General features: G+C 40.1%; 1 protein-coding gene across 7 annotated transcripts in view; it reads left to right on the forward strand.

Moving 5' to 3' along the window:
• Nucleotides 1–14405, forward strand: part of RPS6KA2 (ribosomal protein S6 kinase A2) — a 275673-nt gene that overhangs the window by 108854 nt on the left and 152414 nt on the right. Inside the window, exon 1 of one of the 7 annotated variants that reach the window (XM_038133589.1) lies at nt 7410–9939. The exons of 5 other annotated variants lie outside the window; for them this stretch is intronic. In XM_038133589.1, coding sequence (XP_037989517.1) covers nt 9841–9939 — 99 coding nt within the window. In that variant the 5' untranslated portion in view covers nt 7410–9840. Of the gene's footprint in view, nt 1–7409; nt 9940–14405 lie in introns of those variants that run through there. One more of the 7 variants, XM_038133586.1, reaches the window with a different exon arrangement.

The following is a 14405-nucleotide window of genomic DNA, read 5'->3' on the forward strand; positions in this document are numbered from 1 at the left end:
GGGGGTGCACTCAGTCCCCTCATCCAGATCATCAATAAAGACATTACACAGGATTAGCCCCAATACTGAGCCATGGGAGACGCCACTGGTGACATAGCTGGATGTTTCAACTCCAATGTTTCCCATGTAACACTATGACTCCAGAAGCCAAGAGATTTTAAAGCTCTGTGTGCTTGAAGACACACCATAATGCTTCAAAATTCAGTCATGCTGCTGAAAGGATTTCTTTCCATCTCTTACCAGTTTAAGTGTTACTACGTAACAGGTACAGCCCCTTGAATATCCCTTTCTGATTTGTTCTGTCTCATATTTCTTCTTGCATGTTTTTGGATCTTCTGAAGTCCAGAGACATGCCATAAAATAGTCCCTAAAAATCAAGTATCAGGCAGTAATCCTCTTTTCAAGTTCAATTTTTGCTTTTCATTTTTTTTTAATTGTTATTTTTATTATTTCAACTTTCTGGAGTTAAGAGGAGTGAGTCATGCATTTGAAGAGAAGATCAGGGTAGTAGGAAGTAAGAAGAGATGAGGAGAGGACTCTGGAATCAAGGAAGCGACTAAATATGTAAATATTAAAAACATAATAAAATCACAGTGGAAAAAAAAAAATAAAGCATTTTTCAGTCCCCAAGGCATACAATAGCAAGGTTGTGCTGTGCCTTTTTGAAATGCTACTTGATGTCCTTACTTGCAGTTCCTAAGCAGCCCAGCTAGACCAAGATGCCCTTGAAAAGCTTTTAGGAGGCTGTAAAAATAATTTTTTTGGTGATGATGGGAGGGAGAACCTTTTTACAAGTCTGTGTAGTACTTGCATAATTTGTCCCTCCTATCTGATATATACATCTATTTTCTCTTTTGGGAGTTGAAGCAAAAGAACAGTCTCAGTCTCCTAATTGGTAGACTTTCTGCCTGTTCATGTTCATCACTGTGCATGGTAAGATTTCAAGTGTTTCAGCTCTTAAAGGAAGTATCAGAACATGAAATTGGATCCTAGTAGTGTATTAGGGCAAAGGTGTTCCATTCCAGTGAATGTATGTAATGTGAATCACACAGTATACACTGCAAACTTAATGCATGTGAGATGGCTGCTTTGTGACATTAACAGAAGTTTATGGTTCAAAGGTAAGTGGTTCTTACAGGATTTTTGATTGGTTAAAAAAAATGGAGTCAAACATCAGCATTGCTAGTGAAATAACAAATTCAGTATTTTTGTTGTATGTCAAAAGATGTTTCATTTTGTTTGAAGAATGTCACTGAATTTAGGTAGACAATATCACTTGGGAAGCATTTTATGTCATCTTGACCACAACTGTACGTCTTCCCTGTACAATGAAGCATATGAATCAGTACTAATTTACTTTAGAAATAAGTAAATTTGAACCTTTATCAAATAGCATGGCTTACTTTATGATATAATTAAATGCACACTTTAATTGGTGAAAACCAAATAAAACTGCCATTTTTGTGTTGTGCATACGGAGAGTTATGCTTTGTTTGTGTTGTGCATAGTGTTGCTTATTTCTCTGTATATCTCATGTTAGGGTTGTTGTAGGATTTGAAAAAATACATGAAATTCACAGAAAGATGTCAAAGGATTAAATTGACTTAATATGATGATTTGCCTTTTTTTTTTGTCCTTTAGGTTAATCAAGAATTTGCATGTTGAATATTCCACATGTGCTCTTTATAACTAATTTTGCACGTTTGTTTGATGAGTAGGAAGACATGTACAAGATGTTGAAATTTCTTGCAGATATTTGATGATGCATCAGCAAGGAAGACTCACTTCCAGTGTGGGCAGGCTCAGTTATGCAGGAAAGAACCTCATGCACTTCCTGCTGACTGGTGACTTTGGTGAGAGAAGTGACACTACGCTTAAGAGAAGGTGAAACTTTGTGTATCTGAAATTAAGTAAGGAAAAGGTCATCTAACATACTAAATAAATCCAAATGGTAGTGCAGTCTTGTGACAACAATCAGTCCTAAACTGAGACATTTTATGGTGTCTTTCTTTCCTTTACTTGTCAGCAGTAATACAGGACCTTGGACTATATTGTTCTTGGTGAGTTAAGAAATCATTATGTGTCTGAGTGAGCAGCAATGGAACCTAACTAACTTTTTGAGGGGTAAAATGATATTGTACTTTTTCCAGTTTCACACTTCCTGTGTTGCTGTATTAGACACAGAATTTAGACTTTTTTGTTTTTTTCTCTGATGGTTTCTTCAGCTTCTAGTTCAAAAAGAGGCAGGGATAGATGTGCCTGTAATCTGGAGTTAAGTACTGTCGCTACATTAATTGGATGCGGTCCTTCAAAATTTGTCTAAAAAGCCATAGAAGACCAACAAGAAGAAAATTAATGCTGAAGATTTCAAGAGTGATTCATGATTTTTTAAATTTACAAATCTCACTTTTGTTGTGTCTAGCATGTGGTAGGTATTCATACAACCTTAAGCCCAATTTCCAATGTGTTAGGTTTGTAATATATTTTGAAAATATTCAATGTGTCATTTATCCTGCTAGATATAATGCCTACCAAGGTAAATTTGCATGTCCCATTGGTTTATTCTTTGACATTACTCACAGTTAATCTCTTTCTGTAAATAAATTTAGCAAATGTGTGACAGCCTTCAAGTCAAATTTCAGCTGTGAAACACATAATATCAATCATTGTGTTTTCTCTGAAAGAACTGTCATGCAGTGGCAGAATATTCCAGCCCCATTTTATGGAAGGAGATTTGAAGCAGGGTTTTTTCTCTGTGTTGTTGTGCAGGTGCAAACCTTTAGGGTCCTGAGTTTACATACCCACTTGTCAGAGTGCACTCTGTCTCCTTTCTGGCTGAAAATATCAGGAGGTATTTTCTTCACTGGGGACAGGAGATGCCAGTTGGGAAGAATAAGAGGAAAATGGTGCAACCCCCATTCTGATAGAGGATCCAGGATGTGGCTAGATTTTGTACAAGCCCTGGAGCTAGGCATAGCTAGAGAGTTTAAGGTTCTTCAAGGTCATACAAATAATTTCAGATCTAAAAGAAGGACATTAATTCAGGTCACTGAGTTCAAATATGATACTTTTGTATACCTCGTTAACTTTTGTACCTTATGTGTATGGTTTCATTAAATAATTAAAGGGAAAAATTTTACCTAAAATTGGTACTTTGCTGAATAAAATTTGCAAATTTGCAAGCCCCATTATACATTTTTCTGTTTCTCAGGGTTTCAGTGGTAAACAGTGGTCTGGTTTTTCTGCTCACTTTAGTGTCAGCTTGCTCTGTCAATGATTATTAGAAGTAGGAATGGGTGCTCCAGTAAATGTTCCATGCACTACTTCTCCTGTTAGGTGTAGGATATCTTTCAGAGCCTATTAGGGGAAAATTGCCTATTAGCAGATTTTTAACAAATGCCTCTCTTTTTAATATTGTTCACAGCTAGTCTGAATAAACAGTAAGCATATGCTGTGCATAATGAAGTTCTTCCCAATTTTCTATTGTATAATGTTTGCTCAAAGTGATATTCATAAATATTCATGTGATAAGACCCTTCATACTTCAGTTACTAAGTATTATCCTTCCTTCTAGAAAACTTCCAGTCCTTTGTAGGAGAACAGTATGACTGTCTGATTGTCCAGAGGAAAAAAAGCAGAATTGTGTCTTCCTTCATGTTGGAGTAGAAGCTTATGTAATATGAAAGAAATTGGATTTTTGGGTTCTTTGTCTTACATTTCTATCTAAGCCACCAAAAATCCAGCAAGACCAGTATACAGTATCAGCCAAGAAAGTAAAATGCTCAGTGACACTGCAAAAAAGCAAAAAAAAAAAGAGAATTGAAGCTGATACTCTTCCATGCAGATTGCTAGACGTGGTAATCTCCATCCTAAAAGCAGTGCACAGCTGACTGACATGTGTGTGGCCAGTGAAGCTGCTGCACCTTCCCGTGAGTCTGCAAGAAGCAAAGCACATATGGGAGCAGTCGATACAGCAGCTGTGACACTTGCCAATCTGATGCTCCAGCACTAGCACAAGATGCTGTTGTGAGAGTTAAAATGTGTGTCATCCGGTGAAAACTCAATCAAATATTGTTTTCTTATTTCTGGAACTATTATTTCTGCAGCACTCCTGGGTCTCCCTGCCCAAATAAGAACAAGCCACAGGTCCTCATAGTGTAGCTCATTTGGTAGACTGAAAGTAAGACTATAACCATGTGACTGGTGGGGGGTCCTTAGGAAGGATTGAGGAAGATCTTTAGGCAGCTGAACCAAGGAGACCTCAACGGTAGGAAGCTGTGTCAGGGGAGATTTACCTTGTATATTAGGAAAAGGTTTGTCACCCAGAGGGTGGGTGGGCACTGGAACAGGCTCCTCAGGGAAAGGGTCACAGCACCAGCCTGGCAGAGTACAATAAGTTTCGGACAATGCTCTCAGGCACATGGTGGAATTCTTGGGGCTGTCACATGCAGGGCCAGGAGTTGGACTCAATAATCTTTGTGGATCCTCTCCAACTCAAGATATTATATGATTGTTTTGCTCCAGCATGGCACAGAGATGGTTCACCCTCTTAGTGCCACTGTGTAATTTTTTAAAAAAATCTTTCTGTTGATGTAGTCCATTGAAAACTCTTCAGGACTTTTGCCTCCATCTAAGCTACTTGCATCTCTGCAAAATACTGATTTCAAATCTATCAAGAACTTATTTTGATGCCCATTTTTAGGAATGTTTAAATGTGTTGAATGGAATCCACTAAGGGGAATATCAACATATCAAGCAAAACAGGTCTTTTTAAAGTCACTCTCCTGTGGCTGATGGACTTCTATTTATACTAGTTACTCTTCATACAATTGCTAGTGTTGGATGATGCTTTTAGCAACAAGGGATGTGGCTATAAGAGATACTCTTCCTTTGCCTTGACCTTACAAGTGCAAGATTAAACAGGCATTGCAGGGCTGTTATGTTTCTCTTGGGATTAGAGAAAACTGTGTCCAGGGAGGCTCTGTCTTGCCAGTTTGTCAGACCCAGTTAGACAAGATGACTTCACTTTCTCCTTCCTTCTGAGCAGGGATTTTAATTTGCAAGATGGCTGAAGGGGCCTGTACATCCACTGAAATAATAAATATACAGAAAAGGATCAAAATTACTGAAGTTTGTGATACACAGCCAGGAGGTGAGAGAAAGGGGAAAAGGCACTTTGTTTCCTGCCTCTTCCTTTGTATCCCCGTCCAGCCAACATGGTTGATCACTTGTCACTGTTGGTTTGGTAGGAGATGGTAAGTCACTGCTTGTATTCTACAGTTCTGGCAGGGCAGTGTGCCTTTTTGAGAGAGAAAACTCCAGTGAAGTAAGCATGTGCTAAACAGGACAAGGTACTTAGCCTATGTACAGCAGCTGGAAAGGCTGAGATCCACGTTGGTGGGTCTCATTGATCTCATTGGTGTAATGAGAGCAAAGCCCAAGCACTGGTTTGGACAAAGCCCATCCTATATTATTGAAAGAAACGTCAGTAATAAAAACAGCCACCTTACCTATTCATGGAGGAAACAAAAGCCATATGGCAATTTGTCCAGCGTTCAAGATAAGGAAACAGCAGTCACTGAAAGAGTCATGTACCACTGGGGGGAAAGTCTTGTTCCTTATTCAGCTCATTGGTGTCCCTTGGAAACATCTGCTTTTGCTTCTGAATTTCTTTGATGAGAGCATAAATGGTGCTGCGTAATTCACCTTTTCTGTAGCATTGTCTCTTGGGCCTCTGTTGTGAGAGTCTCATTTTCCTTTTCTCTGCATGTTGTATTCTGATAATCTTATTTGTTCTGTCTGTGGTGTCTCTGCTTCTGATGCTTTCTTATTTCCCTCTGGATTTTTTTTCTGTCTTTCTGATGGACTTACTGAGAAAGGATTGGTAATAATGATTGCATTTGCAAGGAAGATACTATCAATTCATAGTTTTTACTTTAACAGTGATGGCTAAATTTACTCAAGTAGCAGAGTCATTCTGGGTTTGCTCATAAATTTTTGATTCATATTAAAAAAAGAGAAGGTCTAATTTCGACGTGGGGCCTGATGTTCTGTGTAATACAGTAATACAAAATTTCTCTTGGTAATTATATCTTCCAGTTTGTGGTAGATATCTTGGACTTGCATGTTCTATCATTTAGAAATTGATGACTCATCTGGCATTGGATACTGGCATCCTTCTCACTTGGGTGCTGTTCAGGCTGTTGTGCTGCCCCCTGTTAGTTTTTTAAGCCTGGGTCCTTCAGTCTGTTTCTGCTCTTGGTATGGTCCATCTGTAGACATGAGGAAAGGACCTCTGGCTTTCATTACACATTAATTGGGAATTTTCCATTTATCTATTAAAAATTCATACCTGGGCTATGTAATATCTAATTTTGGTAATTCCTGTTGGAGAGTTGTCTTGAATCCTGGCTACGAGCTTTTTGGCTTGGGTTATTTTTAAGCCTTCTTCCACCTGAAGTAAACTTTATTTTGCTATTAACCTCACTGGGAGAGGGGCAGCCATGATATTGTATTTATTTATTTTGTGTTACAGCATATATGATTCTAGTTTTAAAAAGCATATTTCAGAATACAGATGAGTATTACTGGTTGATGCCAATGTGTCATATGTCCCCTCCGCCATTTTTGTTGTTTATTGTTGTCTTAAACGGAGACATTTGGAGATTTTTTCCTCCATCAAGTTCCTCAGCAGTTAAAATTGCTCAGAGAAGATAAATAATTTAAAGACATGAATTTCTGAGTGCAGTTAATATTTTACGTTGTAGATTGATCTCACAGTAGTGTGTTTATAAATGTTATGCTGAACATTCCAATTTAATTGAATTTATTTTTTTGCTTGCACCTTTTTATTAGAATCACTGTGAAAAGTGGTTATTGTCTGACTTATATAAAAGTTTTAGATAATGTTTTTGATGTCTCTTATTTGTTTTTCTGAAGAAAAGTTAAGTTCAATGTCTTGAAGCATGCCACATGGAACAGTAGTAGAATTTGCATGCCACATGTATTTTGTTTAATTTCTGCATTTATATTTATATGTACATTTTTATGTAAATTTTGCATCTCAGTTGCTTTGGCTTTTTTGCAAAAGTTGGAATATATACTGCAATATCTCTGCTGCCCAGTAGAGTGAAGGTGGTTGGTTGTCCTTCTGTATTTAATCCCCAATCACCTGTATGAAAGCAGGGTAAGAAAACAAGAAGAGCATGCCTATTTGTATGCCTGTGTCATGTCAGGAATGTAAGAGAGTTACTTCCTGTCCCTGGGCATGGTGCTCAGTGTTATAATCTAACCTTTAGCATACAAGGCTAGTTTCTGCTCTGATGTGCGCAATAACTGGCCAATACGTTGTAATGGATTTTTTTTAAAAAAAAATATTTATTTTTGTGGTAAATATTATATTTTGTGGTAAAGAACAAAGTTCTGAATGTAGTAAGTGTACCTGATAGTTAGGTATTAAGTCATGGCCTGTGTAATTTTATTGGAAGTTTATTACAGTGCAGGCACATTTAATGGTGAATGCATGTCCCTGTATGTGAAATCACCACTGATGTAATGAGAAGGTTGTGATAAATCTGCCAGTGTAATAGTAACAGGCACTCATATACTTCATGTTACTACACACAGCCTGTGTATTCGAAGCTGGGAAATTATCACCTCCTCTGCATTAATAAAGATGTCAGTGACCAGGGATGTATCTGTGACGGGAAGGGTTCGTGGACCTTACCCTGGACTTGTCTGTTTGCTCTTTAAGGCTCAAGTGGCTTACACAGGTGGGAGGGAATGTGTGAAGGTGCCAAAAGCCACTGCCAGCACAAAGCCTGGTCCAGCTTGTGCCAGGACACCTCTTTGCCAGGGAAAAGGCAGGACAGAAGTAGCAGCAGCTGTGTGGTGCGCCAGGACAGGTGAGGGGGGAGGTCAAGTAATCAGCTGAGTGTCTGAGGCCTTTGTGACACTGCAGATTTTACTGTAGCAAGGTTGTGAGGAGACACAAAACTTGACTAGAGAGGCTGCATCAGCAAGTAATTTTGGCATTGACCAACTAAATTGCCTTTTATCCTGTTCATTGTTTCGCCTGTGTATAGCATTACGTAGATATACCTGAGGTTTTCTTCTTGGACAGTGGCCTCTGCTCCAGGATCTTTAGCTGGGAAAACAAGGGAACTGTAATGGCAAAAGGCTCCTAGGCTTGACACGGCTTGCACTGGGGCAGCACAGTGGAAGCAGCCCCCAAAGGTATTTTTGTTGCAAACCCAGAGAATTAAGAGAAGCATTCAGAAGGTGTGCGGAGAAGGGATAAGGAAGAAACAGATTGGCCAGACTGTCACTGTGAAACAGTCACCTTAGGGTGGGGGAGCATCAGGGTCCAGGCACAGCAGAGTCAGGCTCTGTAAGATTATAGAGCCCAGCACTGATGGCAGCCTTTCCAATCTAGCCTCCTTTTTAATTAAACCATAAATGCCAAAATATTCTATTCTCTTTTTCTTTTTTCTTGTTAATACATCTTTGGGTGCATATAGACCATGGTGAGCTTTAGGCAGAAGGATAGAGAACCTGAGAAAAAAAGCACATACTGACTGGCATTGCTAGCCAAGGTAGTTCACAGCAGAGCCAAGATATGCAAGTCAAAATAAACCTGTGTTTTAGAGCAGATGGACTTGAGAGGTGTTGTCATTTAACCTCCATGTCTTCTCAGGCTGTAGTGATGTCCAAGGTTATGGGAGAAAGGCATGTCTAGGTGCTCCTTGGTAGTAAGAAAGGAAAGGCTGCCATGGAAAAAGAGCCTGGAGTGTGTGCAATAGGCAGAGAAAGCTCTCTGGACATGGAACACAGTGAGATTCATTAGTTTTTGAAGAACAGCTGAAAAATGTGATTTTGTTGCGGGGAGGTGGGGGTGCAGCTCTAAGTCTGCATGCTTGCCGTGCAGCTCAAAATTACAGCCCGTAAATAGATGTACATACTTAACCTCCTAGAAAGGCTGTAGAGCTCCCTGCTGTAGTACAATAAGAATAGTAATAGTTACCATTTAGATTGTGCTTTCTATTTTCAGAGCTGTGCCAGCGCTGGGTATTTCAATGTAAAGCGGGCGGGTGATTGTGAGCAGGATATGGTGAGCTTTTCAGTTTAGGGGGGACGAGGGGGGGACGACAGTGCTATTTTGCATACTCCCCGGAATAAAAGGAGACTCAAACCCTTCTCTTCTGGCAGCGGGGGCACGACATCTTTCAGCTTTCTTCCAGGAGCGACTCTCACAGGGGAGCCGATTTCTTCTCGGATCTGACCACCACAGCCCTCAGTAATTATAGCAGCGTCTGAATTCTGAGCTAAAAACAGAAGTGCAGCATGTGCCTATTCCCCATGTGATTCAGAAAGCAGGAAATTGAAAGAGCCTGACTGAGAGGGAGAGGGAGTGCAAAGCAATAGACACATCCAATATTTGTCTGAAACCTGCTACGCCTGGGACGCAGGAGCTGTCATCTGCCGGCGCTGATTCTGCGTGCAGCCTCCGCCGAGCCTGATTGGGCGTAGTGGGACCGAAGGCAAGGGCGGAGAGGCGGCGGGGACAGAGTTGGGCTCGCCGCACCGTAATGTAAACAGCGCGAAGCGACCGGGAGCGCAGCGCCTTCATGCTCCCAGGAGCCGGCAGCTGGCTCCGGGCTGCCCCGGCTCCGGCAGGCACCTCCGGCGGCAGGTCCGGCTGTGTCCGGCTCGATGAACAAAACCAGGCGCTTCGGAGGATCTCCTGCCTGTGGATATAAATAGGGGGCAATCGGGATGCGCTAGCTTTCTCCGCCGGCGCCGCAGCTCCTTCGTGCTCCGCGCCGCAGCTGGGACAGGGCGATGGACATGAACATGAAGAAGTTCACAGTGCGTCGCTTCTTCTCCGTCTATCTCCGCAAGAAGTCTCGATCAAAGAGCTCGAGCCTAAGTAGATTTGAGGTAAAATTCCCCTTAACTTTGTTAAATGTAGCAAATGCTGTTAGGTGCAGGTAGCAGAGGTACAAGAGAACGCCTGCATGTACTGATGTGATAAGTAGTTAAAGGTGCTCTTTCCCTGGAGGTGGTGATATTCGCACCTAATGTTCTTTGTTTCAGTGTAATTCAGTGCTTTTTCTCGGTAGTATTCAATACATTGCATAATATATTTAGTGTGTTGCCAAGAGTCTTTTTATCAGCCTTGCAGGGGAGGAGGAAGCTGGTTCAGGACATCATGAAGTTGTAGGAAATAATTACAGATCCACTTAAATTAGCACAAATGACACCATAGTTTGAAATAGCCTAATATATTAGTCTTCTCCTGCATGCATACCATTCTTTCTTAGTGCTAGGTTTCCAAATAATTAATCAGTTTACTAGTGCCTTTCATATATATGTGGTATGTTAGACAGGAATTCTCTTGATTATTTCTCCATAGGTTCTCATGTTTGCACATATTTTTTGCATTTATCTTCTCTCCCATACATGCTTCCTGGTATCTTTTCATTTACTTTGTTGTAAGGAGAAGTTGTTCTTTAGGAGCTGGGGGGCAATGTCAAATTAAATCTTTCATGATTTAGCACTGTGGGGAGATGAAGGCAGTTCAAGTAGGAGGTATTAGTAAATGGGAATGTGTGAATGGGTTAGAACCCGGATTTCTGCCTGCCTTCCTCAAACCATTGTTCTTCAGCCCTGTATTTGGAGCTGTGAATAGTCGGCAGGATGTGAGATCAGTTGAATAGATGTCAGTTATATTTATGTTGTTCACTTTACCATTGCAGATGATCTGCAACCTCTGCATTAATATAGAGGTAGATGGGGCCTGATTCCCCTCTGTCTCACATTTATTTTGTGCTGGTGTACTTCAATTGACCTCTGAGGAGTTACTCTGATTTGCACTGGTACTCCCAGGAGGAGGATTAGTCTTATGCTGTGTGAATACATTTTGAAGTTATTCCCTTAGTGTCCTATTTAAAGCACCAGGTAATTGTTTGAACATAAAGTTCTTCATGTGTCATTGCTTAAACAGGGCATGCTGAAAAGCCAAGTTTTTCACCTGTGGGTTTTGTTGGTCTTTATTTTCTTTCCTAACTATTTAAACCAAATTTCTTGAAAAATTATCCCGTACATTTTTATTTTCATCATCAAACAAACATGCTATGCATTTAAAATAAACTAATAACTCCCTCCTTGGAACAGTTGCATCCCAGTAGGACTGAGGGGAGAGATGGGGATACCTTTACTTTCCTGATTGTGTCGTCAGAATCACAGAGCTTAAGCTAGAATAAATGTTCCTTGTAACGCATTGTAAATTCTCTAAGCTCGTGCTCCAACAGAGACAAGTAGACCTGAAGTTACTTGAAGGAGTTCTGAGACAAATGAGCATCTTCACAGGCCACCAGTGTCAGGATAGGATGCTAGGAGGGGAGTTTGGAAAGAGCAGAGCCCCAGCAGACCTCATAGCTACTCATTTGACAGTGCCATAGCTGGGGAGAAACAGATTCCACCATACTAATTATTTAATTTACTGGATAATCCAGTGCGAATGACCAGTACAACTCAGCGCTTGTACAGGCTAGACTCTTGCTTCACTTACAAAAAAAAAAAAAAAAAAAAAAGAAAGAAAAGGAAAAAAAGTCTTTGCAATCCCTTTGACCACCAGTGTTGGATTTACTGGACTTTCTCAATAATTGTAAAAGAGTTTTCCCTTATGTGAGTTGTGTTGTAATGATTTTTTTCTGATTTTAAATAATTTGCTTCAAGAAGCCGCCTGATACTGATCCTGTCGCACGTGTAGCTTCAGAGCATTTCAGCCACTTCCCTCCTTTCTTCCCTGGCTCGTCAGTAATGACCAACTTGATGCAAAGTGACTCAGTATTATAATGGAGTGGAGAATAGGGGCTGTTCCAGCTATGAAGAAAAAATTATTCATAAAATCTGTTCTGCTATTTAAGTGTGAAAATCATCAGAAATGTTACTTCTTTGGGCAGGGGTTGATGGCCAAACATGAACGTCAAGTCTCCTCTGTGGTTCTCATCCCTGAGTATTTCTGTGTATAAATTTGTAATTGCAGGCTAACAAGTGCTTATCAGACAAACAGAAAGTGTGAGGAAGCCTGTTAGATGTTTTTTTTAGAAGTGAGAATATTCTTCATCCTAGTAGGTAGATATTTTTAAAGATGCAGTAAAAAGATATAGGTTGTTACATCATGGAATGAGTAAAACTAAAATAAAGAAATTTGGAAAAAAACACATGGGGTATTGCTTTGCTTAGTGTGCATTAGCTAATGTACCTGGCAGAAATGATGTTGCATAATGTCATTTAAAATTTGGAAGGGAGCTGTTTTTACTAGGTTGTGTGGGATTTTTGTTATGTTGTTCTTTTGGCAAGTTGGGAAGGAGGGTTGATGGGTTTAAGATAGATACTCCTAGGCTCAAGCATTTAGAATGCTTAAAATACCACTATTCGAGTAGGTTCAAAAATAATACAGTATTAGTTATTAATATCATGATTAATTACTTTTTCTACTGTGGTATTCTATACTTCAAATTCACTTGTAATGACAGTGGTAGCTTACAGGGCCGGGATACAGCTGCAGAAAAGGACTTAGCAAATCACAGCTTGTAACCTGACCTTTACTTGTTTCAGATGCCAGTGTCATTGCTATACCTGAAACAAGATGATCACCCTCTGTAAACAGCTGGGTTTCCCACTTTGTCCTGCTAAAAGAGGCAGAGTGCACTCTGGTAAATGAGATGGTATTAGGGTTTCATTTCGTCTTGCCTAAAATTCACGCCCCTTTTATTATTCTGGAAAAATCTGGCTGAAATTTGAATTTATTTGGCTACAGTTTAGGGGTTTCAGTTTATATTATTTTTCAGTATGGCCTGCATTTAAAAGGTATCTAGTGATGTAATTTTATTGAATGTGCAGAGCCAAGTTTTGCCCTTCTACATGCATGGAGTTCTGATTGAAGTCAGCTGAAAATCCAGCAAAGTCAATGGGAACTGCATGTGTGCATCTAACAAAGGGCTTTGTTTATGGTTCTTGCTGAGTGTTGATGAACATGAATGTGAAACCATCAGGATAAAGTACACACAGTGGAGATCTGCTAAAGACTTTGAGACCCAGTGGAATGCATCTTGTGGCAGTGAGCAATATCCCTTGATTTATAAATCAAAATTTAAATGTGCCATTGGAATAAGCTAGGAAATACCTAAGCTTATAAAGAATTTGATAATGTTTATTCCAATGATGCAGAAGCATCTTCTTGGTTTTTTTGGGGTTTTTTTTGTTTGGTTGGGTTTTTTGTTGGTTTTTTTTTTTGAGAAAACAACCAATTAGAACATTGCCTTTTATTCTTTTTGGAGATGTTTCTGACTTTTGTGTTCCTGACGTATTTTTAATTCATTATTCTTCCACTTTAATTTTTCTAATTCATTTTTAGTCTTACTGGTAATGATGAATCCAAATTATGTTTAATCTATGTATGGGGCTTAGAGCCTAGCAGAGTTCTTGGAAATTAAGTCAGAATTAATTTGAAGCCTGGTGTGCCTTGGCATGGTCAGTTTGAGAGGCAGGATCTCCTGTCGATGATTCAAGCGTGGGTCCTCCTTTGGTTCCAGCGCTGGCACGCAGGAAATGGAATCGAGCCTTTGCAGGCTTGAAAGTAGTAGTGCAGAAGGACTGTCACTGGATTTGTAATACTTTGTTACAAAAAATTTTTGGTTCTAGTCTTAGGCTCTGATTCTGATTTCCTACAAGCTAAAGTTAGCTAAAGCAGCCTTAGAAAAGAGCCCATAAAATGCTGAGCTAGGCTGCTCCTTTTCCACAGTGGGCTGGTGCAACAGCACTTTGCTTGCAAATGCTTGTGAATTCTTTTGCACTTGAATAAAGAGCAGTTCTGTCCCTTATCAGCAGGATGCTCTTTTTTCTTTTTTATTACTTTTATAGTAATTCACTTGGTAGAGGAATAGAGTCTTTCTGTCAAATGTTACCCAGAATAAAGGCAAGTTAAAGAAAGGAGATGGGGATTATCAGCCCAAGAGCATCTCTGCAAGGTGTAAGTCCTGAGGCAGCTTTAGTTTTCACTTTTTTCCCCCGTGGTAATGATCATCTTTTTGATGTGTGTTCTTGTTACAGCAGAAGGTACCAACACTGCTGTAGTGTCTGACTTCCCCCAGCTGCAGGCAAGACTTTTACGAGGAAATGCTGCAGTTCTTGTAGTCTTGCACGGCTTGCTGGGGGCGGGGGGGGAAGGGAGGCAGGGAGGGGAGAGAGAGCAAGAGCAAGAGGAATGTGTAGTCCCTCAGATAGGTCACTTGAGGAGCCAGGAAATCCATTTTTCAGGCTCATTTTGACAACTTGCTGTATCATTACAGATGGTTTAGACCTTAGTGCTTTGCATTTCCCATTTGAAAAAAGGAAAA

This window comes from Motacilla alba, chromosome 3, assembly GCF_015832195.1.
Source record: "Motacilla alba alba isolate MOTALB_02 chromosome 3, Motacilla_alba_V1.0_pri, whole genome shotgun sequence".
Lineage (NCBI taxonomy): Eukaryota > Metazoa > Chordata > Aves > Passeriformes > Motacillidae > Motacilla > Motacilla alba.